We start from the raw sequence: 24,611 nt of genomic DNA on the forward strand, positions 1-24,611 counted from the left end.
TACCAACTGAGCCCAGATACAAAATCGTCGATCACGAAAGAGTCTCCTCACCTGCGCGAGGGGTTTAATGGTGCTGCCCGGAAACGAAACCATCAAAGAAACTGTTATTATGTTAAGAAAGGCGGTTTCACGCATTATTGTGCGGGTAATTCAAGCACTGGAGTCCCATCATTTATTGTTGGGCAGCAGGAAGCAGCTCTGCCATCGATTAGAAAGCCTGGAAACAGTTGCTTTTATTAAAGAGATCAGAAATGTTTATTTATTTGTTTTTATTTGGACAGTTCATACACATAAACATCATTAACACGATAACCTGCCACAGATGGATCAGACACTGTAATTATTAAAATCGAAAATAAGTAAAATAACAAAGAAGATTAGATTTTATTATTAAATAAAGATGTGCCATACACAAGTATTTTTGCCAAGTGAAAAAAGTCCAAATTTAGGTTTAGTATCCTAACATTTCAACTTAATAACTCAAACTTTTCATAAAAATCATTCAGAGAAAAGTTGAAAAAAAACAACCTTTTTTTTTTGTTAACTTTGTTTACTCGTGGATAGCATTTTTTTTTTTCAAATTCCAGTAGTAGAAACAAGCTTCCATACAAACCCATAAGGTCCATAAACATTACTGGGATATTTCTCTAACCTGTGCAGGGAAAAGTCTCACTGAGAGATCAGGTCTCTTTTTTTCCAAGAGGGCACCAGAAGTTACAACAAATACAAATACAACACAAATTTTCTTTATTCCACTTTGAAAGGAAGTTCCCAGGGCCAGATTCAGATAAAGAAGGATTATTTTGAGCTGTAAATCATGCAAAGCTGCTCTAACAATAGGTCACTTTCAACCAAGCTCCATACTCCGTACATCACACCCCCGAAAAGGAGGCGGGTCCAACAAAATGTGACCACATAAAATGATTAATGTCTCCACAACATCAGCAATACACACACACACACACACACACACACACACACACACACACAGCTGCAGGTGTGTCCTGACAGCCCGTGATCTCCTCAGAAGTTCTCCTTGTAGAAGTTGAAGCCGAAGTGTTCACACTGAGCTTTGATGACTTTGGCCAGAGCGGGAGCGCCGCAGTAAAACACATGTACCTTCCCTTTGTTCTCCTCAGACACCTTCTGAAACACCTGAAACACACAGACACACACACACACGTGTACAGACACATGGTATTTTATTAGGAGCTGATACTGCAAAACACACCGACGCTCCTCGATTCATAAAACTAAACAGCTCAAGGAGAACCATCATGTCTCGGTCTCACATCCGCTTCAATAAAACAAACTCCAGAAGAAGTAGTTTCCTTTCCAGGAACTAACATCCAGGACCTTAAATGTTTTAAATGGCCATCCATGGCAGCCTGAAATCTCAGAAGATAGCAAACATCGAATGATGCTTCAAAAATTAAAGGTTCCTTCATTGCAAAATTTTTCACAGTCTTTACAAAATTTTAAGGAGACCTTTCCAAATTTGTGATGAACTCATGTGTGATGACTCTTGACAGAGTCTGGTGCGAATTTCCCCCCGAGAAGCAGATGTCCATGAATGCAGTTTTCTGCTCGTAGCCTTTATTTAGAGCCAAAACATTTTCGCTGTGTTGAGCCTATCTGATTTAGCCCAGCATTACTTTATCAGGTCCAGGATCACATGTCAACCAAAGAGGACACTGTACCAAAACCTTCCAAAACTATTCAGGAAGGGTCCCAAACTCTCCTGAAGAACCGTTTGAAAAATACCAATAACAGAAAAGAAGATCTGAGACCGAGTTAAACCAAAGCAACGCCTCACCTTCCCCCACTCGGGTCGGCCCGGTTGGGTTCTGGTCCTCAGTCCAGTGATCGAGTCTCTCTTCTCCTTCTTGGCCAGAAGGTCGAGCGCCATCTGTAGGCCGATGGCCTTCATGTCGTTTTTGCTGAGCGCTGACGTCATGTACATGTGCATCTCCAGGAAGCGTCCTAACAAACATCAGCTTTGTGTTAACGAGCGCATAGCAGCGTCTCAGCAGGACTTTAAACACCACGAGGAAGGAAATAACTCAACAATGAAATTCATTAGGAGTGTCTTCAAATTCTGTCTACACTTCCAGACGTTGTCCTGAATCTGCTGCTTTGTTTCTCTAATGACATCATCATTTCCAAAATGAACTCTACATTTTATTTCTTAAGACCTGAAACCAGCGACTGAGACCGTAAACTCATCAGGAAAGTATTTACTGAGCTCAGAGATGAAGACTTCCCTCACAGACGTCTATACGATCAGACTTTTTTATGCAGTCAGGGGTGTCGCCCCCTGCTGGGAAACGGAGAGAATGAAGGTTTAACCTCAGCTTCGCTTTTCAGACCCAGAAGACGAGCTAAACTTAAATAGTGCCAAAAAAGTTGACCAGAGCTGTCCCTTCCAAAGTCAGCGGAGACATATCCTGAAGCTCGGCCTGTCATGGTCCTGGGCCATGTTGGCCCAGTATTCTTAGTTTTCGTGTGTTTTGTATTTTGTTCTTTATTCATGCCGTGGTTCCTAGGTTGTTCAGTTAAGATGTTCCTTATTTGGTTACCCCCTGTGTGCCCCTCTGTGTGTCTGTGAGCCCTCGTTTCCCCTCCTTGTGTTTTATTCCATGTTTTCCCCAGCCCGTTATGTCTGTGCTCTCCCCGTGCTCTTTCTCCTCCTGTCTGAACCTCTGTGTACTTCCTGTTTTACGTTGACAGTCTCTCGTCAGTATGCATCATGTTGTGTTCACTCCTGCCCTGTGTCGTTATGATTATCTGTGTCAGCTGTGTTCCCCGTGTGCTCCCACTTCCCTCGTTAACCCTCTGTGTATTTATGTCCGTGTCTCCCTCATGCTGTGTGTGATTCTCCCTGTATTTCCTGGTGAACATTTTATTTAGTTTTTCCCAGTTTAGTTTGGTATTACTTCTGATCTGTTTTTCCAGCAATAAAGCTGTGCTTTTGAGTTTATTCCCCGTGTCCCCGTGAGTTTGCGTTTGGGTCCTCTCCTGCGTGCACACAGCCGAATCATGACAGGGCCTCAGCATTCAGACAGCTGGAAGGAAGTGACCTCAGTGCGACGTCAATAACCACCTGCAGACCACAGAAACCTTTTCTGATAACTTTTTTCAGGAAGTTGTCCCTCTGTTTGGGAGGACTTGTTGTAATATTTTTGGGGGATTTGCCTCATGGAAGGTATCCTGCAACGCAAGACGAACCTTTGGGTGATGTAAATGTATGTTGATCTGTCTACATGTTAATGTAGCCATGGCCACAAGTTTATTAAAAATCTCCATGTAATCATTAGTTGTGTGAAAAACACTTGGGTCTATAAATCTACTTTGCCAACTGTGAAGGCTTTATTCGGACTTCATGTGCTCGAGGAAAAACAGTTCGGAAAGTTTGACTTCCGTCTTCTTCTTTCACACGGAAACAACGTAGAGACGGAAACTGAACCAGGATTAAAGAAAGATCTGTAGTTTGTACTTCACTTAAATATTCCATCCATGGAATTTCTGAACCGGAGTCAGGCCAGACGAAGGCCGCCACCGCCCGGAAACCAGCCTGACTTCCTGTACTCTAACTGAGCCGCGCTGAAAGTTGAGGTCTGTGAGAGACCTGCAGACATCCTCAAGGGTTCACCCTTATTTTGTTCAGATCCCCGATTCTCTCTCTGCATCACTTCTTTTCCATTTCCTTTTATTTGAAGCATGTCTCTCACCTTCCGGCTCCTCGTCGGCCTGGTCCATCTCCAGTTTGGTGAGCAAACTAACAAACCACTCGAAGGACTTCTGGTCTCTGTTGATCCAGATGAAGTCAACCTGCAGGGTGAAGAACAGCGTGGTGTCCACGTGTGCTTCATTACAGTACAGTGAGCTGTTGTTGGGATGCACTTTTCTTACTTTGCGCAGCTTCATCTCGCTGTCTTTGATGTTCTCGCACCACGAGTATTTACAGCTGGGACAGTTCTGCTTCCTCATGCGGTACCTGAGCCACAGAAACACCTGGAGTCAGTTTTATATTTATTTCATGATTTTACTCCCTGTAAAAAACAAACGGTGGAGAGGGTGACTGAACACGAGAGACTTAATTATAACTCATGCAGGGCTCTAGAGTGCGACCAATTTGGTCGCAAATGCGACCAAATTTTTCAGTGGTGCGACTAAAAAAAAATATTTGGTCGCACCGGTGCGACCAAATATTTTCGGGTAACAAAAAAAAAAAAATCTCTGCAACTCTCCGTGTGGTCAACAACAGACACACATTATGTCCCTATCGTGGACTAAACCAATCAGAGATAGTCAGGGGCGGGACCTCTCTGATTGGCCGTGGTCCAGTTGAAAGTGCAGGTGGAAGAGAGAGGTGAGTAGCTTGAATAAAGCGATATCAATTCATTAACGGATTCCACACAAAGACGTAAACACAGACCCGACGCACCAGAATCAGCTTTGTCTTTCTCGGCTTTCTCACCCCACGGCCCGAACACGGACACGCTGTCGGAGCTCAGCGATTCTGATGCGTCGGGTCTGCGCTGTGTTTACGTCTTTTTTGCGCTGATTCTGAGCTGCAGGTTTTGTCTCTCCAAACAAAATTCGCCGAGCCAGCAGCAAAAGAAGCAGCAAACTGCGCTTCACATTTGATCAATGTCGTCATGAATTCCCTCTGACTTTTGCTGTTTTGCTTCCACCACGATAAAAATCACACTTCATGCACAGCTCTCTCTCTCCCTCTCTCTCTGTACATCAAGAACAGTTTCCCATCTCAAATCTCTGTTTTCTGCATTATTCATTCGCTTATTACCCACCAGTCTACCGTTGTTTACAGCGCTGTCGGCCGCTGTCTTTTTCTTTTCTTTTTCTTTTTTTCACTTAAATGACCTCCGACAAGAAAGCCTAATTTCTGCTGTTCAATACTGAAGAAACTTAAACTTCTTAAAATTATGCAAAATTGCAGAATATTTTTAAGGTTATCTGCTATAAAAATCCAGACCAGGAAAATCTCCTTCATGTTTTTCTGTGTTTTATTCTCAGTTACTTTGACACAAAGGCATCTGCTGTGATGTTCACAATTCTGATGAAGTCTCACATGTATCAGTGCTGATAAATGATCAGAATTATAATATTTCTGACTGTCTGAGGCTAAATTGAATCGAATCAGGACTTTGAGAAACGGAATCGAATGGATCATAGAAATCAGTGATGATACCCAGCCCTAGTGAGCAGCCTAGGCCTGACAGAAGTGGATGTAGCTGTGGGTAATAAGAAAAGATGAAAAGAACTATTGATAACTTTTGTGTTAGGTTAAGGACTGATCCGTCTGAAATTCATAGCCAGCTCTGACACGGTGCCATCAATCTTTGAATGCTGAAAAAACAGCAAAGTATCCAGAAAACACATTATATGCTGCAATAAATGCACTGCCCAAGTGTCCCCTCTCCCCACTGCCTTTCAGCAGCAGGCAGCAGCAAACAGGTCGTCAGAGGAGCCAAGATGATGATTAAGTTTAACATTTTCTACAATATTGACAAAGCACTTTAAGCACAAGATTGTTAGTTAATAATTTAGAAATGAATATTGTCTGTATGGACTTCCCCCCCAAAGAAAGTGCACATGTAAAACTGCGGTGTTAAGCGATGCGGTTGAAAAATTTGAGTGCGCCTAACTTTTGTGCCGGTACGCCTAAATTTTAAAGTTAGGCGTACCGGTGCGCCCATGGCAAAAAGTTAGTCTAGAGCCCTGTCATGTAACCATCTTCCAGTCCTAAAAATAAAAAAATGAACAATTAAACAAAATGAAATTAAAATATTTGTTTTTGTGATTTATTTATAGTTGACAATGATCCAGTGTTACATATGTCTAATTTTCGGGCAAAGCTGAAAGAGGATACCACTGGAGCCGCAGCTTACTCTCATTGATTATATTATCATAGCAGAGCAGTGAGGACGAGATCTTAAGGTTATGTATATAACCCCGGTTCTCTGAGTAGCATGAGTGAGTGTCTCACTATGGGAACGCCTCCTGGGTGACCTCATCAGAAGCTCAAATACCATTACGCCAGCCCTTACAGGCTGGCTAAGTGACGCCCATGTCAGGAGGGGCTAGTGCCTCCCTATATAATAGGCTGACATAGCGTCAGATGTCATTCAAAACAAGCCCACCTCTTCCTCGCTTCCATAGCAAGGAGGGCGGTCTGGTGAGACACTCACTCATGCTACTCAGAGAAGCGGGGTTATATACATAACCTTAAGTTCTCTTTCATAGCATTCGTTTCGTGTCTCACTATGGGAGAAATACTGACTCCCGGATTGCCAGACATGCCTGTTAAGAAGACAACTGTCCCCAACAGCACTTCACAGGGGAGAAGCTCCCACCTGGGAAGAACCTGCACTGAGGACTGAATGCGCCAGGTTAGGTGCTGTTACATCTAACCTGTAAAACCTAGCAAATGTGTGAGGTGAGGCCCAGCATGCAGCTGCACACACCTCCTGAATAGAAACTCCCCTAAAAAGAGCCCACGAGGTTGCCAGACCTCTAGTGGAATGCGCACGCAAGCCAGCAGGAGGCTGAAGGCCCCTGCTAGTATAGGCCAGGGCAATTGCTCCTACTATCCAATGGGAGAGGCGCTGTTTAGACACAGGCTTTCCCATGTGTGGTTTAGCCCAGGACACGAACAGCTGATCACTTTGTCTGACACTCTGGGTTCTGTCCATATAAATGCGCAGAGCACAGACTGGACACAAGGTATGCAGCCGCTGTTGCTCCTCTGAGGAGAAAGGCAGTGGGCAAAAGGCCGGCAGTTCTATAGGGGAACATGTGCCAACAACCTTTGGGATAAAGGCAGGGTTGAGCCGCATACTGACCCTCGTATTATCCGAGGAGAACTGAATGCATGACTGATGCACTGAGAGAGCGTGGATCTCTCCTACACGCTTAGCTGAAGCTAAAGCAATTAATAGAGCTGTCTTCAAGGACAGAAATTTTAACTCAACCTGTTCCAGGGGTTCAAATGGGCAACAGGAGAGCGCAACTAATACTGTGGGACGGTCCCACGATGGAGCCAGTGGCCTAGATGTAGGCAATTTACGTCGTGCACCCTTCATGAAACGGCATATTAAGGGATGCTGACCAACAGTCTTTCCCTCAAAACCAATATGGCAGGCTGAAATTGCTGCCAAATACACCTTGATGGTGGAGAAGGCTTTACCTTCATCAATCAGGGCCTGAAGAAATGACAAAATCACAGCCACAGAGCACTGAAAAGGGATGGCCTGTGATTCTAAGCACCAGCTTTCAAACACACGCCACTTGTGCTCATATAGCGTCCTAGTAGACGATGCTCTAGAACTCTGAATAGTATCGATAACACTATGAGGGAGCCCCAGTGTGTTCAGGTTAAACCACCCACGGGCCAAGCCCGTAGAGCTAGCCTCTCTGGGTGGGGGTGGAATATTTCCCCCCGTGCCTGAGACAGGAGGTCTCTGCGTAGTGGTAATGGCCAAGGTGGGCCGCACAGCAACTGAAAAATCTCCGCCAGCCAGTGCTTCCCTGGCCAGTGCGGGGCTATCAGGATCATATAGTGACCTCTCTCTCTCACTCTGGCCAGAGTTGGAGAAATGAGGGCCACTGGGGGAAAAGCATAGAGGAGGGTTCTTGGCCACTCGTGAGCTAGAGCATCCACCCCGAGTGGAGCTCTCTGATCGTGCAGCGAGTAAAACAGGGGACATTGTGCATTCTCCCTGGATGCATAAATGTCTACGGTTGCCTCACCGAATCGCAGCCAGATCTGCTTCACCACCTCTGGGTGAAGCTTCCAGTCTCCGTACAGTGGGTTGCCCCTGGAGAGAAGATCTGCTCCAAAGTTCAAGATTCCCGGCACGTGAGTTGCTCTCAGTGACAGCAGGTGGACACTGCTCCAGACTGTCAGTCTGTGTGCCAGTGTGTGTAACTTGGGGGACCCCAGACCCCCCTGTCTGTTGATGTAGGCCACAACAGTGGAATTGTCCGACCTCACTAAAACATGATGACCTCTCAGCCAAGGGAGAAAATGTTTTAGCGACAGGTGAACTGCCAGCAGTTCCAGACAGTTTATGTGGGTGGAGCGCATGTGAGGGCCCCATACCCCATTCACTGTTCTGCCTTCGTGGGTGGCCCCCCCAGCCCGAAAGAGAGGCATCTGTGGAGACCACCTTCCTGGCTGAAACTGCCCCCATGGCAACGCCCTGAGACAAGAAACCTGGCTTCTTCCACTCGCGGAGAGCGAGTGAACAGTCTGCAGAGACTCTCATGCGACGGTGGCCGTCTCGGTGAGGGTCTAGTCCCCGCGAGCCCACCCAGCGCTGAAAGCCTCTCATGTGCAGGCGTCCCAGTGTTATCGCCACTAGAGAAGAAGCCATCAGACCTAGCAGCCTCTGGCACTGTTTGAGGGTCACTGTGTTGCCTCTGCGAAACAGTGCTAGGGATGACAGTATGGTCGCTGTTCTCTCTGGGGACAGAAAAGCTCTCACCCGGAGGGAGTCTAGGCTGAGCCCTATGAAAGTAATGCACTGAGTTGGCTTCAATGTGCTCTTTTCCATGTTTATCTGGAAACCCAAACTCTCTAGGTGGTGTATGAGAGCATTTGTGTGACAAGCCGCTTCCTGGTGGGTTGGGGCTGCCACCAGCCAGTCGTCGATGTATGTGGCCACCCGAATGCCCTTTTCTCTGAGCGGGGCCACTGCTGCCTCGGTGCATTTTACAAACACCCTTGGGCTCAGTGAGAGACCAAAAGGCAGGACTACAAACTCGTATGCTATCCCCTGGAAAGCAAATCTTAGATACTTTCGGTGTGGGGGATATATGGGGATGTGGAAATAAGCATCCCTCAGGTCGATTGATGTGAACCAGTCGCCCGCTTGTACAAACCGTAGCAGCGAGGCGTGCGTCAACATCCTGAACTTGTATGTCCTTAAATGCTGGTTCAGGGCACGGAGATCCAGAATGGCTCTCATCCCCCTCCCCCCTTTCTTTGGCACAAGGAAATACCTTGAATAAAATCCGCTGTGCATTTCCTCGGGAGGGACAACTCTTATAGCTCCTTTGTCTCTCAAGGTGGAAATCTCCTCCAGGAGAAAGCCAGCAGACTTGCCCAGAGCACGAGAGTAAATGATTTCTTTGAAATGTGGTGGAGCGACATTGAATTGCAGCCTGTAGCCCTTTTCCAATGTCCTCAACACCCATGCTGACTGAGTGCAGGTAGCCCAGCTCTTTATGTGGAGAGACAGAGGGCTCACTGGCCACTCCACCGAAGATAGCGTTTTGGCGCCCCCTTGTGGTTGTAGCGCGAAACATACGCCATTTCGGTGTCCCGTCACCTCTGTCGCAGGCGAGGGAGGTGACGGGCTCATCTGCACTATCACAGCCGTGGAAACGCGAGTCTCCACGGGCTGCGTTATGGCAGACGTTGCTCTGTTTTTCAGCATGTTTGATTTTTTCATGTGTTTTACAACACTCAACAGCGCCCTCGGCAAACGGCCTGGATGCGTGTGTCGGGGCTTTCTTAATACAGAATGCATGAGAGAAGTGCTTGTGAAACAACACTGCGAACTTTGGCTCTCTTTCCCTCTGGCGGGTCCAGTGACAGGAACGCCGGCCCGAGTTATGCACTCTGTGTGGAGCATGTCCCGTTGAACTTGCTCTGGAACGGAGCTGGTTGGCGGCAGTGCGGCCCATGAAGGGGGGAAACTGGGTTCGCTCTCGCCTAGAGGAGAGGCTGTCAGGCCGGCCGCTTCTTCCTCCTCACGGTCGCGGCAGCGGGGGGAGGAGGAGGGGCCGCTCGAGGTCTGGCCTGGGGAGACTGTTTCCGAGTCCAAGGATTCTTAGGAGCCCCAGCAGCCTGGGGGGCTGCCTGCGTCTTAGGCACTTTGGGGATCCTGAAAGCGGGGACCGGGTGAGACGCTGCCTGCGCGAATGACTGGCGCGGTGCCGCTGGGGTGGCGTGCTGGGCCCTCCTCGGCAGGCAGAGTTTCAGAGCCTCATCATCTCTCTTTTTCTCCTCACATCTCTTCTGCATGGATGTAACAGCCGCACCGAAGAGACCTTGAGGGACGACAGGGGTGTTGAGGAGTTCCTCTTTTTCCTTAGTCGTCAGGTTGGTGAGCCCGAGCCAGCGTGCTCGCTCCTGAAGAACCATGAGGCCCATGGCTCTCCCAGTAGCCTGTACGGCTACCTTGTGGAGGCGGAGGACGTGGTCAGTTATAACGCAGATTTCTTCCCACACTGTGGTATCTGGTTTAGCTGTCATGTCCTCTTCTAGCTCAGCTTGGTAAGCCATTAGCATAGAGGAGGCGTTGTGGGCTCTTACCGACAGAGCCGCTGCCTTGTAGCACTTATCTGTAAGGCTAGACTGGAAGCGGTCTGTCTTGGAGGGGAGAGATGGAGCCGATGAGGACAGAGACGTCTTCGGGTGAAGATGGCTCGCTACCAACGGCTCCACTTGTGGCATCTGGCGGAGGCCGATAGACTCCATCCCCTCACAATCCAGCAGAGAGCTCCCCGCGATGGGGTGTTTCTCGCTGTAAAGTTTTGCTTTCCACGTCACCGCTATCTCATCGAGTAGCTCCGGGAAAACAGGCAACACATGCTTCCCTGTCTTTTTTGCCTTCGGCAATTTCTTACCGTCAAAACGAGATTTTACAACCTCTGTTTGTATGGCGGGCCACGGGATGTTGAGCCTAGCAGCTGCGCGCTTGCACATGTCCTGCATGTCAAGATCCAGGGGAGACGGCGGTGTCGGTTTTTCAACCTCGCCGGTAGCCGAGTGCTTTGCAGCCCAGCTGATGCTAGCCAAGGAGGTGGAATTTTCCTCCTCCTCGTCAGACAGCAGGAGCTCCGAGTCAGCCGACTCATCTCCGTCCTCGTTAGCATCTCCTCCCCGGGTGACTCCAGCATGGGGGAAAAACTCACAATCTCCGTGTGCCTCCAGCGACAGGAAAGCGGTCGCGATGGGCTGAGGGTCTACCTCTGCCCAGCTCGGCCCTGGCGTTGCGGCCAAATCATCGGGCATCTCAATTTCTCCTTGCACCGCAGCAGCCTCACACAGCAAAGGGTCGCCACCCGACAGGTTAGCCTGGCGAGCTAGCCTGCGGCGGAGTAGTTTGCGTGGGAAAGCCGCGCAGTGGATACAGTCGTGTGCGGGTGTCAAGGCAGCCTGAGCGTGAGATAAACCCAGGCATGCCGCACACACGAGGTGTGTATCCCAGGCAGAAATCTTCTTGCCGCAAGGACAAAGTTTTGCAACTGCGTTGTCAGTCGTAGCCATGGTTAGCTAGAGGGTTGCGCACGTTAGCGAGACCGACACTGAGTGTGGAAAATATTGCTATTCCTCAGCTAGCGTGGGGTGAAAAGTAGTGCTACTTTTCTACAGGTATTGCTACCTAATGTGTAAAAACCGCTAGCGCCGAAGGGTATTGCTACCTGATGGTGAAGCTAGTGGTACCTTTATTAGCAAAGTGTTGCTACTTCACTTTGGGAAAATATTGCTACTTCCCTGGGTGAAAGTATTGCTACTTGACACCAGCACTAGCTACAGAACAGTATTGCTACTGCTTGTATGCTAGTGGACAACTGAAATGCGGGGAACAAAGCGCCCGGCGACCGAGTTGTTCACTCGAATCTGTGGACAGTTTAGCTTAGCACCCAATAGCACAGTTGTCTACAGGCTTCTGTGAGAAGCGAGAAGAGGTTTTTGAATGACATCTGACGCTATGTCAGCCTATTATATAGGGGGGTGCTAGCCCCTCCTGACATGGGCGTCACTTAGCCAGCCTGTAAGGGCTGGCGTAATGGTATTTGAGCTTCTGATGAGGTCACGCAGGAGGCGTTCCCATAGTGAGACACGAAACGAATGCTATGAAAGAGAACCTGAATAAACGTCCAGGATGTCGACAGATTACAGCTGATTATAAACTCGCAGTTTACACATGACCTTCAGCCTGACTCTGTGAACTCGAACTGAACCGCTGGGCTGATGGAGGGACTGAGGGGTGGAGCACAGGTCTGTGGGTGTCTTACCGGTACATGATGCTTTGCAGGATGGAGGCGAAGGGTGTGATGCCGATTCCTGCCCCGATCAGAACGGCGTGTTCGGAGGCAAAGATCTGCCGTGTCGGAGTCCCGTACGGCCCGTCTACATAACACTGTCACATGGTATACATTCAACAAGAACCTGTTTCTGAAACGAGTGATTCCTGACAAACTACGCCTGTGTCAGCTGAAGGTTAACGGCTTCACCCACATTTAAACTGTCAGAGGTGTTCCTCAGGGTTCTACTCTCGGTCCTATATAGTTTTGACTAAAGCTGTAAGTTTTTCAGCCTGTTTTCAGAAAAAGCACAATGACTCCGACTCCAACCGTTCGCTCTCTTTGAGCTCTATTTTCCTAGCAGAGTCAGTTTTTACACAAACTCTTTCTACAAAGAAAGACAGATGCTAGAAACAGTGCAGAGAACGAAGCAAAGGCAACGTGATGGATCTGCCAGGTCTCACTGCAAAACCATACATATTGTCAAATTTATATTAAATTATTTTAACAGGAAGAAAATTTCACATCATCGAGAAAAACGTGGCAACAGTTAAACCTGTTGGTGTAAACCCAAACACAGTTTTTAAGGTTCAAGGTTCAAGGTTCAAGGTTCTTTATTTCACACATAAGCCAATGTCAAGTCGTTTTAAACTCACTAAACTCACTTCACTAGTTTTTACATATGAATCTCTTGCTGCCCTATAAGGAGCTAAAACTGCCTGAACTACCAACTGTCAGGGAGTTTAAGTCCATTTTAATAACATGTTCCTCCACCTGACCTCCAAATTTTGGACTTTCCTCCTTTAAAAATGGGAAAACCTGATACTGTGTGCAAAGGCTGATAAAATAATGATAATAATTCTCTGCTGGTTCAACACTGCTGCAGAGCTCTTCTCACTGTAACGTACACACAGTCGTATAAAAACTTTGATTCATGCTCTGAGCTCCTCACCTTGATGTTGCAGAATCTGTGGTTCTCAGTCAGCTTGGCAGAAATCTGCAGTTTAGAAGAAAACCAGAAACTCATACACATGTACCAAAACTCTTTTGTCAGTAAACCAAACAAACATTGAAGGTGTCATCAGTGAGGAGATTTCTGTATGTTTACTGCAAAGAAAATGGTTCAAATATATTTCAGTAAAGAGGGGGGACAAAGTGGCTTGCAGATGCAAGTGTTATTTAACTACATGTTTTTTCTTGGACCTTGAAACAAATTAACAAGATAATTCATAATTTATCATACTACAATAACAGTTCCCTGTCTCCTCCCCGATGAGCCGACCAGCGAGCGTGCCATCATCTGTATGGCATACACATTTATTTTATACAAATCCCTCAGTCGTATATTTGAGAGTTCAGCTGAGCCCAGCTGCATTCACCATGCTACGTTCGTTACGCTACGTATTTCTAAATTTTGAGCGGTTGCTGATCATTGATCAAGTTACCGAAATAAGCTGCAACACAAAAACGCGTCGAGAAGACTGCGCCCAGCGCAGACGACAGGAGCGTGGAGTCTGGGTGACATCATCATGTCAGGAGACACTTTATGAAGTAACCTGTCGAGTATTAAACCATCTATAACTCATCATTAACGTCTCTGAGAGTTTACATCTAGTTTCTGTAAATAGACATCTGTCATGTTAAAATTTAAATCCTGTCATAAATTCTTTTTTTCTTCTGCTCTGTAACACAAATCTCTGCTTTACAGAAGATTTTCTTAAAAACTGTTGAAAGTATTTTCTGATTTAAAAACTAATAAAAGAGATTTCCAACAATATGATCGAGGATGGCACGTACATAAAGTCTACATGTCTGGCCCTTCATAGCGATCATTATTTAACACTTCTGAGGCACCAAAGTGGCCGACGCAGGGATGAACGTCTCAGACTCATCATGTGGTTCGTTCTTCTCAATGGATTCATATTTGTTAAAGGCTGAACTCTCCTCCTGACCTCGCCTCGCTCTGCTGATCCCAGACCGTCTGGAAAAGGTTGCACGAGCCCCTGAGCTCCGGACTCGGAGGCCTCGCCCGAAGGCGAGCCGTTCTGTCGGTACATCGTCAGCTCGATGGCGCGGTCCTCGTTAGACGCCACGGCTCCGTTACCGTCGGCAGAGCTGAACAGGTCGTCCTACGGGAAACCACATTGGAGATGTTACGCACAGGAAGCAGCCGGAGACCCAGCGAGTGCAGGTGTGTCAGAGTCTAACCTGAGCTCTTGGCAGCTGCCGGCGCTTCCGCAGGCTGGTGGCGAGTCTGCCGGGACCCAGAGCCTCGCTCTCCAACTCTCTGAAGTACTCATACAGCCGGTTGGTCCACTGGCCCAGCGAGCGGATGTGCAGCCACAGAGTATCTGCACAATCAAGACAGTGAAGACACAGAACTTACACAAGTTTTATTAGACGGTTAAAAGCCACGCTACAGAGAAACGAAACCAAAAGGAGACCGAAGCTTTTACCTGAAATCTCATCAGAGAGGTTTAATAAACACAAACCAGCATTCTAAACTGAAAGCTTCAGCCATTCCCATCCACAGTTATACCTGCTGGAGTCTTTCAGATCATTGTTCTCAGTGTCAGCAGGTGGAATCTATGTTTTTTCTTTACTAGAAATCTTATCTCATGTGTAACGTAGAGCTCAGACTCCACTGCAGTCCAGCAGACAGAAAGCCCTGAGAGCTCATCCAAAAGTCTGGGACCGGCTGAACCGATGAGGACTGCTTCAGTGTTCAGAGCGTGAGGTGTACCTGACTGCTCGGGAGCGCTGCTGATGGTGAACGGGTGCCACTCATATTTGGCGATCACTGGGATGTTGATGAAGACGTAATCTCCAGGTTTGAACTGGAAGAACTGGGGACGCTTGATCACCAGATGAGTCACCTGACAGACAAAAAACACCATCAGACATCGGTGCACCTTGGGCTCGGATCAGGGCTCCGGGCTCGCTTTGTGTTCGGCACCTTGGAAGGCAGCAGGTTGACCTCCACGATGTAGAGGCCTCCCATACGGGACACGGCGATCCCCACGATCTTCTCCAGCATGAACACCAGACCTGGAACCACGAACCACTTCCAGAAGTTTGCACAGTGAATGATCAGCAGGATCCAAACCCACACGTAGGACAGGTGAGACCAGTAAAACACCTGCGGGAGAAATGGCGGTCAGCATCTCGCGGCAGGAAGCAGACCACGCACACAGAGAAAAAACGAGTCTGTTACCTCGAAGTGTCCGCTGCGGCGCACGAACGTGCTGGAGCAGAGCACCATGAGGCAGATCAGCACCTGCAGGACGACTCCGGTCAGCGAGGCCGTCCCCTTCACCCAGCCAATCCCAGGCCGGGTGGTCAGCAGGTACTCCCACAGGCTGTACTCACCGCTCTCCGTCATCTGGACTGAGACACACAGCACCGGGACGCCAGTCCACACCTGTTTACACCTGTATACACCTGTGTGTGTGTGGGTGTGTGATTATACCGAAGTTAAAGGCGTGTGCGGCAGTGTGCACCAGCGTGAATCCGAGGATGGCGTAGCCCACAATCTGGTGCAGCAGGATGTTCTGGTCCAGAGGAAACACCCTCACCACCCACGTGGCCCTGAGCCAGGTCAAACAGCGCCGCAGCATCAGCACCTGGAAACGAAGACGCCACCACAACACGTGTGTGCTGAGATTTCAGCTGGAGTTATGCTCATACTGTCCTGTGACACCACTCTGAACCACACGATGGTGCAGCGGGTCCAAACTTAGTGATGCAGCTTACATACTGATCTGACTCCTGGGTGTTTTCTCTTTCTTGGCTTTATCTGAGTTTGTAGGCAGCTCTGATTTGAATCAGCACGTGTGTGTTTTATTTTCAGCGGCACTGTTTTGCACTTAAAGAGAAATAAAGAAGGAAACGTGGCAGCAGCAGGTCTGTGCTGCCCTCTGCTGGACACTAAGACACAGCACAGCCCCCTCTCTGCTGATTCCTTTCCTTTGTGTGAAAGTGCTCAGCTGTGGTGCAATGGTTATTGCCTCACAATTTTAGCTGGGTTAACTGGTGGCTTCATTCTGCTGGCTGATCATGAGTTTAATGACTGTGATAAATTCTGTGACAAAGGTTTCTAAAAACTTGTGGTTGGTATAGACAACAAACCATCCACACAAACACGAGCAGCTGCACGTTTGTTACTTTATTGCTTTTGTTGCTTTTTTTGTGCAGACAGAAAAAATCAGTCAGTGTAAAATTACTGAATGATTTTATATCCACAATCAGTTTAGTTCTCCTCTGATATAGCTCTGATAGGTTTAGGTATGATCTGCTGTGAGTAGTGCATCAAATTTAAAAACTTTTTCATGAGTGTTATGTGAAGAAATGTGGTGCCATGTGGTGCTGGCGTTAGAACTGCTTCCAACTGGTCCAGACTGGACCCGATGGTGGCTATGTCAGGGGCCTTTTAGATATTCCACTTATGCAACCCACATCTTATGTCCACCACAGTGTGGATGGAACATGATGCTAATGGAAATGCTGGCTAAAGCCCAAAAGGCAGTGTGGGAGAACCGGCTCTCCACTGGAAACCAGTTCTTGCACCGGCACCACGATGGAGGGAAAGAGGCACAGACAGGTACGGGTGTAGTCTGTGTCATACCATGACGAAGGTGCAGTTAAAGTTGAGGCACTGGCCGCAGCCTTTGGCCACCATGAACCAAGGCCCACCGTAGCTGTGCCGCAACATGGCAACGATGAACAGCAGCAGATTAAGGAGGGAGTACACAGCCAGGAACAGCAGCTTCCGGCTGTTGTTCTGCCAGTAGGCCCGGGTCAGGTAGCGAGGGGTCTGACGCTTCTTCTGGTCCAGATCAGGAGGCTTCAGCCAGTTAGCAGCACTAAGGGGGAGATGAGAAACAGGACGCCAGCAGGTTTACAGGTGTATAAACAGGTCTGCAGGTTTACAGGTGTATAAATAGGTCTAAGCAGGTCTGCAGGTTTACAGGTGTATAAGCAGGTCTGCAGGTTTACAGGTGTATAAACAGGTCTGCAGGTTTACAGGTGTATAAACAGGTCTGCAGGTTTACAGGTGTATAAACAGGTCTGCAGGTTTACAGGTGTATAAACAGGTCTGCAGGTTGACAGGTGTATAAACAGGTCTGCAGGTTGACAGGTGTATAAACAGGTCTGCAGGTTTACAGGTGTATAAATAGGTCTAAGCAGGTCTGCAGGTTTACAGGTGTATAAGCAGGTCTGCAGGTTTACAGGTGCATAAGCAGGTCTGCAGGTTTACAGGTGTATAAACAGGTCTGCAGGTTTACAGGTGTATAAGCAGGTCTGCAGGTTTACAGGTGTATAAACAGGTCTGCAGGTTTACAGGTGCATAAGCAGGTCTGCAGGTTTACAGGTGTATAAATAGGTCTGCAGGTTTACAGGTGTATAAACGGGTCTGCAGGTTTACAGGTGTATAAGCGGGTCTGCAGGTTTACAGGTGTATAAGCAGGTCTGCAGGTTTACAGGTGCATAAGCAGGTCTGCAGGTTTACAGGTGCATAAGCAGGTCTGCAGGTTTACAGGTGCATAAATAGGTCTGCAGGTTTACAGGTGCATAAGCAGGTCTGCAGGTTTACAGGTGTATAAACAGGTCTGCAGGTTTACAGGTGTATAAACAGGTCTGCAGGTTTACAGGTGCATAAGCAGGTCTGCAGGTTTACAGGTGCATAAGCAGGTCTGCAGGTTTACAGGTGTATAAACAGGTCTGCAGGTTTACAGTTGTATAAACAGGTCTGCAGGTTTACAGGTGCATAAGCAGGTCTGCAGGTTTACAGGTGTATAAACAGGTCTGCAGGTTTACAGGTGTATAAACAGGTCTGCAGGTTTACAGGTGCATAAGCAGGTCTGCAGGTTTACAGGTGTATAAACAGGTCTGCAGGTTTACAGGTGTATAAACTAGAGATGGCACGATACCACTTTTTTTATGTCCGATACCGATACCGATATCATAAATTTGGATATCTGCCGATACCGATATGAATCCGATATAGTGTGTTTTTTAATCAATAAAACTGTTTTTTAATATCTTGCTGCATTTTGTATAAGTTCATACTCAAGTTTAAATGAACAACAACAACACTAAAGCTATTCTGTTATACCTGTATGCAAAAAATACACTGCACCCAAAATATTTCATAGTTCAGCAACACTGATCAATCTAATAAACTTAAACCTGCTCCATCCTCCCTATTCTGGTATTTTAAAGAGTACTTAGCAGAAATATTAAGCAACCTAACTAATAGGGTTGCAAACTCCCAGCAAAAGAAAATAGGGAACCACCCCCCACCCTCCACCTCATGATGCTTTATTGATGTAATCAACTTTAATTTGATGCAGGGTGAAAAAAAATGCACAAAAATAAATTATTTTTCAAGAATAATTAAATAGATTCAACATCTTTCTTCAACAGAATTGCAGACTGCACAGATGGTATCTTCCCAAAGGAAAAAGTACTATAGCTTACTAGGGTATATTAGACTTAACAGTTACTATATACAGTAATGGACTTCTATACATTTTACATCAGATTAAAACTTTGGGTGTAAGATTCAGATAATTATTTATTAAAAGCTCGACATTTTAAATGAGAATAAGAAAGAAAAGTATGTCTTTGTGCCCCCTTTTCCCTGTTAATGCCCTATCGGCCCCCCTGGCTACACTTTGCTAGATCCGCCCCTGCACAGTTACCAGCCGTCAGCTACGTAGAAAAGGATCCTGGTGTAGAAAGTAATATTAAATACATTCTAACAACAGCTTATCAAGCTTAAACGTGCTGCTGTTGTTCAGCCGCTGGTTTCCTCTTTCTGGTGCAAAGTGGGCCAAAAACAAAGAAGAGAGACGGACTCGCGACAGAAAAGCCGATCAGCTGATCATTGATCAGTTTCATGATTGAAGTAGCAGCAGGAGAGGGAGAGAGAGAGGCAGTCGCTCCATATGTCGGTTGTTAAGCTTAACATGGGAACGCTTTACAAACATTCAGAGATGAACTTACACACTTGCTTTCTTCTCTCTGGGATAACTTCCTCGGAGATGAAATGCTGGTTTGGTAGCGAGGCTACAAATACACACAGCCGCTCTATCACGTGATCACACTGCTCCAACGTGCTACGGTTATGAGGCGAGTTACGCCGTGTTGCAAGTTTTGTGAGGTGTTTTTCTGATATTTAATGGATCGGATTACATTTTTTATTTCTCTCCGATATCCGATCCAGTAATTTAGGTCAGTATCAGACCGATACCGATACGTAATATCGGATCGGTCCATCTCTAGTATAAACAGGTCTGCAGGTTTATAGGTGTATAAACAGACATCAGTGCTGACCTGATGGTGAGATTCTCCATCACCTCGGGGAACGTCTCCAGTTCAGCTTTGAGCTCCTCGAAGGTGATGGAGCCGCTGTTGTCCTTATCGGCGGACTCAAACAGAGCCAGTGTGAGGTCATCCAGCTTCTCCTCTGGCAGAGAGATGGCGCTCTCACGTAAACATGACTTCAGAACCGTTTTCAGCTCGTCTGGATCTATTGAACCGCTACCTGTCAGCAGAAAACAAAAAGGATTAAGTGAAACTTGCTCCCTGCCCAGTTGCCTGGCGGGCTGACAACGATACCCCATCAGCCTTTTACAGCGTTATAAAAATGAAACATGGCCACAAAACTGATAACTGACCTCTACTTGCTTCAGGACGTCAGTTATCTCTTATCTACAACTGTTAGACAGACTGAAACATTTGAAAATAACTCATTTTTCTGAGGAGATGTTGTAAATGTTCTGCATGAGCAAGTGCTGACCGTCCACGTCGTAGACCTGGAATAGGAAGCGGAGCTTGTCGGTCTCGTTGCCGTGGATCAGGAGGTCCAGAGCTTTGAGCAGTTCGTCCAGGCTGATGGAGCCGCTGCCGTCCGAGTCAAACAGTGCAAAGAAACGCTCGGCGAAGAAAGACTGCGAACAATCAGAGGACACGAGTTATTGAGGCCCATTTCAGGTTTTTTTTCTAAACTGCTTGCCAGTCCGTTCTCACCTCTTTGACCTTGAGAGCTGTTTTAAACTCCTCCAGGTCGATCTCTTTGTCCTCTCCGGCGATGGTCTCGAACTGTTTGGTCACCCACTCCAGCCAGCGGGCATCTTCGTCCAGACTCATGGCCACCAGCCTTGCTGCTGCAGCTGGAGGAGACAAGCCAGCAAACATCAAACCTAGCTTTTTGTTTTGATCTGCCTGTTCACGTAATCCTAATTACTCTTCTTCCATCAGAGCGAATATGTGTTAATAGACCTCTCTGTGCTAAATCAGGCTTGTTATTAATCTCTGTCTCTCTTCCACAGCATGTCTTTATCCTGTCTTCCTTCTCTCACCCCAACCAATCGCAGCAGATGGCCCCGCCCCTCCCTGAGCCTGGTTGTCGGAGGTTTCTTCCTGTTAAAAGGGAGTTTTTCCTTCCCACTGTCGCCAAAGTGCTTGCTCATAGGGGGTCATATGATTGTTGGGTGTTTCTCTGTATTATTGTAGGGTCTACCTTACAATATAAAGCATCCTGAGGCGACTGTTGTTGTGATTTGTATAAATAAAACTGAATTGAACGAATCTGAGTTGCTCTGCTCTGTGAGTCTGCTGAGTCCCATTTGACTCTCCTTTTATGTGTTTTATTAACTCATATTATTACTCAGGTTGTGTCATCATATGTTTAGACTTGGTCAGAAATCCTTCTCATCATATTTTAAAGGTTGAAACTCGTCCTGGTCCTTATCGTCCTTGTTGAGACACAGGGACATCTCCTCAGGGTCAGCAGTGTGAACGAATTTAAGATGAAACCAGGTCATGCAGAAATTAAAAGAGAACGAGAACCAGTTCAGAGTTTCACAAACTCTTTCCCGGATCTACTGTCACAAACGATTTTACTCTGTGCATACGCAAAACTACAATTACATTAATGAAAAGTGCACACTGGCCTGTTTTGTAAATCATAATCATTTAGAAGCAGGACAAATGTGCAATCTGCATTCTGTGTGAATCTGAATGTCTAAATCAGCCTCACTATTGTTAAAAAAGGCTCGGGCTGAAATAACAGGTGTTCTGATATCATCTGGCCTTTATTCTTTATTCTTTGCACCATTTCTTGTTACTGCAGCAACAGCACGGTTATCTGTCCTTCAGATGCTGAGGGGTTCGCTCTGCCATGTTTAAAACAGGTTATTACTGCACTACATGAGAAATCACTGAGGCCGGCGCTCCTGACACACAGGACTGGCTCTTATGGAGCGGCTTTCTAATAAATCATCAGACTGCATCAACCTTTGTAAGAGCAGTGATGACTGGAGAATGCAAACCAACGTGTAACCAACGGTAAAAAGCGATGATGACGATCACGATTCTAATTTTTGTGTTTGCTCGCAGGTTTGGTTGCTGATGTCATGCAGAGATTTGATTGGTTGGTGGTGATCGAGTCCAGATTGGGTTCTGTGTAATCACTTTTCCAAGGAGATCATTTAAACTGTGTTAAAAACAGCAGGAGTCTCAGTCTGAAGCCTAAATGCATTCTGGGTAAACATTCAGGCTCGTCTCAGCAGGTGGGACAGGTGTGCGCTCAGAGCAGGTGACAGTAGGTGAAAGGTCTCCTTTTACCCACATTTAGAGACGAGCATCATCTTCCAGTTGAGGTTGTGTCAAAGCTTCGAATGCAGCTGTATTTGAAGTCTTTTCCTCCCCGTGGCGGTAACGATGGCGTTCACGTTCTGTAAAATCAAACTTGAGCTTCTAACGTTTGTAAAGTTCTTGAAGGTTTGTGATCGCAGAGTCTCCGCTGGGATCTGAGTGGAATTTGAACCGTCAGCCTTCACGAGCAGGACTCGTGGACGTCCTGCTGGTTTCCCTCACAGGGACAATCTGCGGCAACCCCGTCGCCATGGAGACGTCGGATGCAGAGACAACAAATAATACACGTGAGGCGACAAAGCATCGCCACAACCAAATCTAAACGTCCTTCAGAGTCCCAGCCTGAAACATTTCAGCTTTGTTTTTTAAATAAAGCTTCTGACCGTAGAGTCACGGCTGTGCCTCACACCTCACCTACTGAGATCAGTTCAGCCAATCAGAGAGCAGCAGGAATGTCCACACGTCTGTACAGGCTCCATCCTTCTGTATTTATTCGGGCATTATTTGACCTCCATACAGCAGTGACAGCTCTCAGTGTGAGCTGCTGTATGGAGGTCAGAAACCGCCTAATCATCAAAAACATTTTAAATCTGCCTTCAAAATAAAACGTATTCAAAATAATCAAAGTCACGATCACGGGCTTCTGAAAACGGACTTTTTAGTTTAAACCTGAAACTCTCACTGAGCCATGAAGTCTCTGAAATTCATCTTTTCCTGAAAATTCTTAAAATATTAGTTTCCCAAATTAAAGACTCACATTTACCTGCTGCGGCGAGTCTCCCTCCGTCCTCGGTTGCTCTCTGTCTCCTCTGAGCTCCCTCCTCTTCCTCCTCCTCCTCTGTGTCAGCTGGAGCTGACATCCCACAGCCCTCACAAAAACAACATGGAGCAGAGCAGAAACACGTTTAACCCCACAGGTGAGTCCAGGTTCGTTAAGTGGTTTAACTAGACTTTTATCATTTTTCCAAGTTTGTGGTTGTTATTCCTGATACTGCTGAGGTTCCCTTCTTGACCTCACCGATCCTTTTGATATCCCAGCTGGAGAAGGGTCAGATGAGGCTGAAGTATTTTTTATCAAAGCTTTATTACCAGTGCACACTGGGAGATCCCACTACATGCAGTCACAGCAAGCATCAAGTGAGGATCTTTCCCCATACACACACCTTTATAGAGTAAGTGGGGGGGCTGCCCTGTGTCACCCCTCTTCAGTAGTTTTCCACTAATTCTATTGTTCAGTCTGGGGGGGGGCTGTCCTCCCCAGGCTTGTAACTGTGACTTCCTGTTTAATTAGCTGAGGCATTTTATGACAGGCAGACCCCCAATGTCAATAAATCCCTTACTCCACACAGTTACACACCAGGACTTATAGCTAAACCAGCTAGTTGAGAACAAAAGTCCACTATAGTCTTCTAAACAGGGGCTGACAAAGTCATCCTAAAAAACATACTTATGAATCATTTCCTGTTCTCTAAACTACAGTCACACCCTATTATCTAAGTAAACCACATTCTGTTCTAATCATTGTTTTATTCTACTCACGATACACAGACTCACCAAACGTGCAGCTTTTCCCATTCGTACGTCTCCGTACGGAGGTAAAATGAGATCAAAATCATGGGAAAAAAACTGTGTGAATGAAGAAAAATATGAAAAAACAACGAAAAAAGGGAAAATGTGAAACATGTGACTCATAAAAGAAAAAAAAGATGAAGAAAAGCTTAATTGCTTTATTCTTGTATTTATTAGAAATATTGTTGTTACAGAGGCGTCCATCACTTTGTGTAATGGTGTGTTTCAGCACGGACAGACGTGAGGACTCTGCGACAGGAAGAAGATTTTTATCAAAGCAAGAAGAAAACAAATCAAAAAAACAGTTTTGTACAAGAAACAAGACAGAAAAACTTCTAAAACATTTATTTGTTCTGACTTTTGCCCACTGTGAAAACTCTAACATGAATGTGAATATTGTGTGTGCTGCAGTAATGATCTTATGTCGTGCATGTGTTATATTATCAATGCTTCCCCTGACACAAGGCATCATTTGTGTTATACAGTGTTTTGCTGTGTATGTTTGGCGTCATGTGGTTAAAATCTACAGTTCTTTGATTAACTGCTCCTTCCATAACCCTTCTTCTACCCCACTACAACGACATATTTAGGTTTTAATGTCTCTAAGCTTGTAGATTTAAATTAAACCACATCCCACTTTTAAATAAAATAAAAGATGATGTGGCTTAATGGAAAACTCTACCCACATCACTCATGGGAAGGGTCGGTACAATAAAAATGATTGTCTTACCAAAAATCAATTCGTTATTTTCAGTGATCCTGAGTAAACCATCACCAGACTGGTTCAGACCTCTGGATTCGTCTAAATTCCTTTGGAAAGATAAACCCCGCCTATCAGCTTACAAACACTACAGAGGACCAAAGAGGACGAGCTCTCAACACTACTTCTGAGCCAACAGGCTTCAGTTCATCTCAGATGAATGATGGTGATTCTTTTCCCCACACTGAGCCATTACAGCTGATTTCAGCCCCCCCGACCTCTTCCCCTCTACGATGGAGGCAACAAGAAATATTTCTTTTTCTTCAGATTCAGGCTGAGTCAGAAATGTTCTTCAAGGAGCCACTTTTACTTTGAGTACATGTCAGAGTCTGTAATTTTACTTGAGTAAAGAGGTTGAATCAGTACTTTTTTAACAGTTAGCTGTACTTCTACTTCAGTACAGTGTGTACTTTTACCTCCTTGGTGGGGACACTGGACGGTGTCCAGAGGGGGTTTGTTCATTCAGCCTCACCTCAGGTCCCGGAGCCCACTTGTTCATTTTAAAGCACATGTAGACACGGACGGCTCTGGGAGGGGACGTGCTGACACCAGC

General features: G+C 46.5%; 1 protein-coding gene across 2 annotated transcripts; it reads right to left on the reverse strand.

Moving 5' to 3' along the window:
• Positions 1 to 51: 51 nt before the first annotated feature.
• nox5 (NADPH oxidase, EF-hand calcium binding domain 5) lies at positions 52 to 24,511 on the reverse strand. 2 transcript variants are annotated; one of them, XM_013266154.3, is made up of 17 exons: positions 22,493 to 24,511; positions 20,101 to 20,243; positions 19,871 to 20,021; positions 19,405 to 19,615; positions 16,691 to 16,928; positions 15,536 to 15,689; positions 15,281 to 15,453; positions 15,023 to 15,205; positions 14,810 to 14,942; positions 14,275 to 14,417; positions 14,019 to 14,195; positions 13,019 to 13,063; positions 12,058 to 12,182; positions 3,913 to 3,997; positions 3,732 to 3,831; positions 1,817 to 1,983; positions 52 to 1,155 (listed from the first exon to the last, which is right to left on the reverse strand). In XM_013266154.3, the coding sequence occupies exons 1-17, from the start codon at positions 22,587 to 22,589 to the stop codon at positions 1,024 to 1,026; spliced, it is 2,457 nt and encodes an 818-aa protein (XP_013121608.2). In that variant the 5' UTR covers positions 22,590 to 24,511; the 3' UTR covers positions 52 to 1,023. The 2 variants fall into 2 exon arrangements, with proteins under 2 accessions (XP_013121608.2, XP_025764777.1); XM_025908992.1 differs by having other exon boundaries at positions 22,487 to 24,511.
• Between the last annotated feature and the right edge of the window lie 100 nt (positions 24,512 to 24,611).

This window comes from Oreochromis niloticus, linkage group LG7 (genome assembly GCF_001858045.2).
Source record: "Oreochromis niloticus isolate F11D_XX linkage group LG7, O_niloticus_UMD_NMBU, whole genome shotgun sequence".
Lineage (NCBI taxonomy): Eukaryota > Metazoa > Chordata > Actinopteri > Cichliformes > Cichlidae > Oreochromis > Oreochromis niloticus.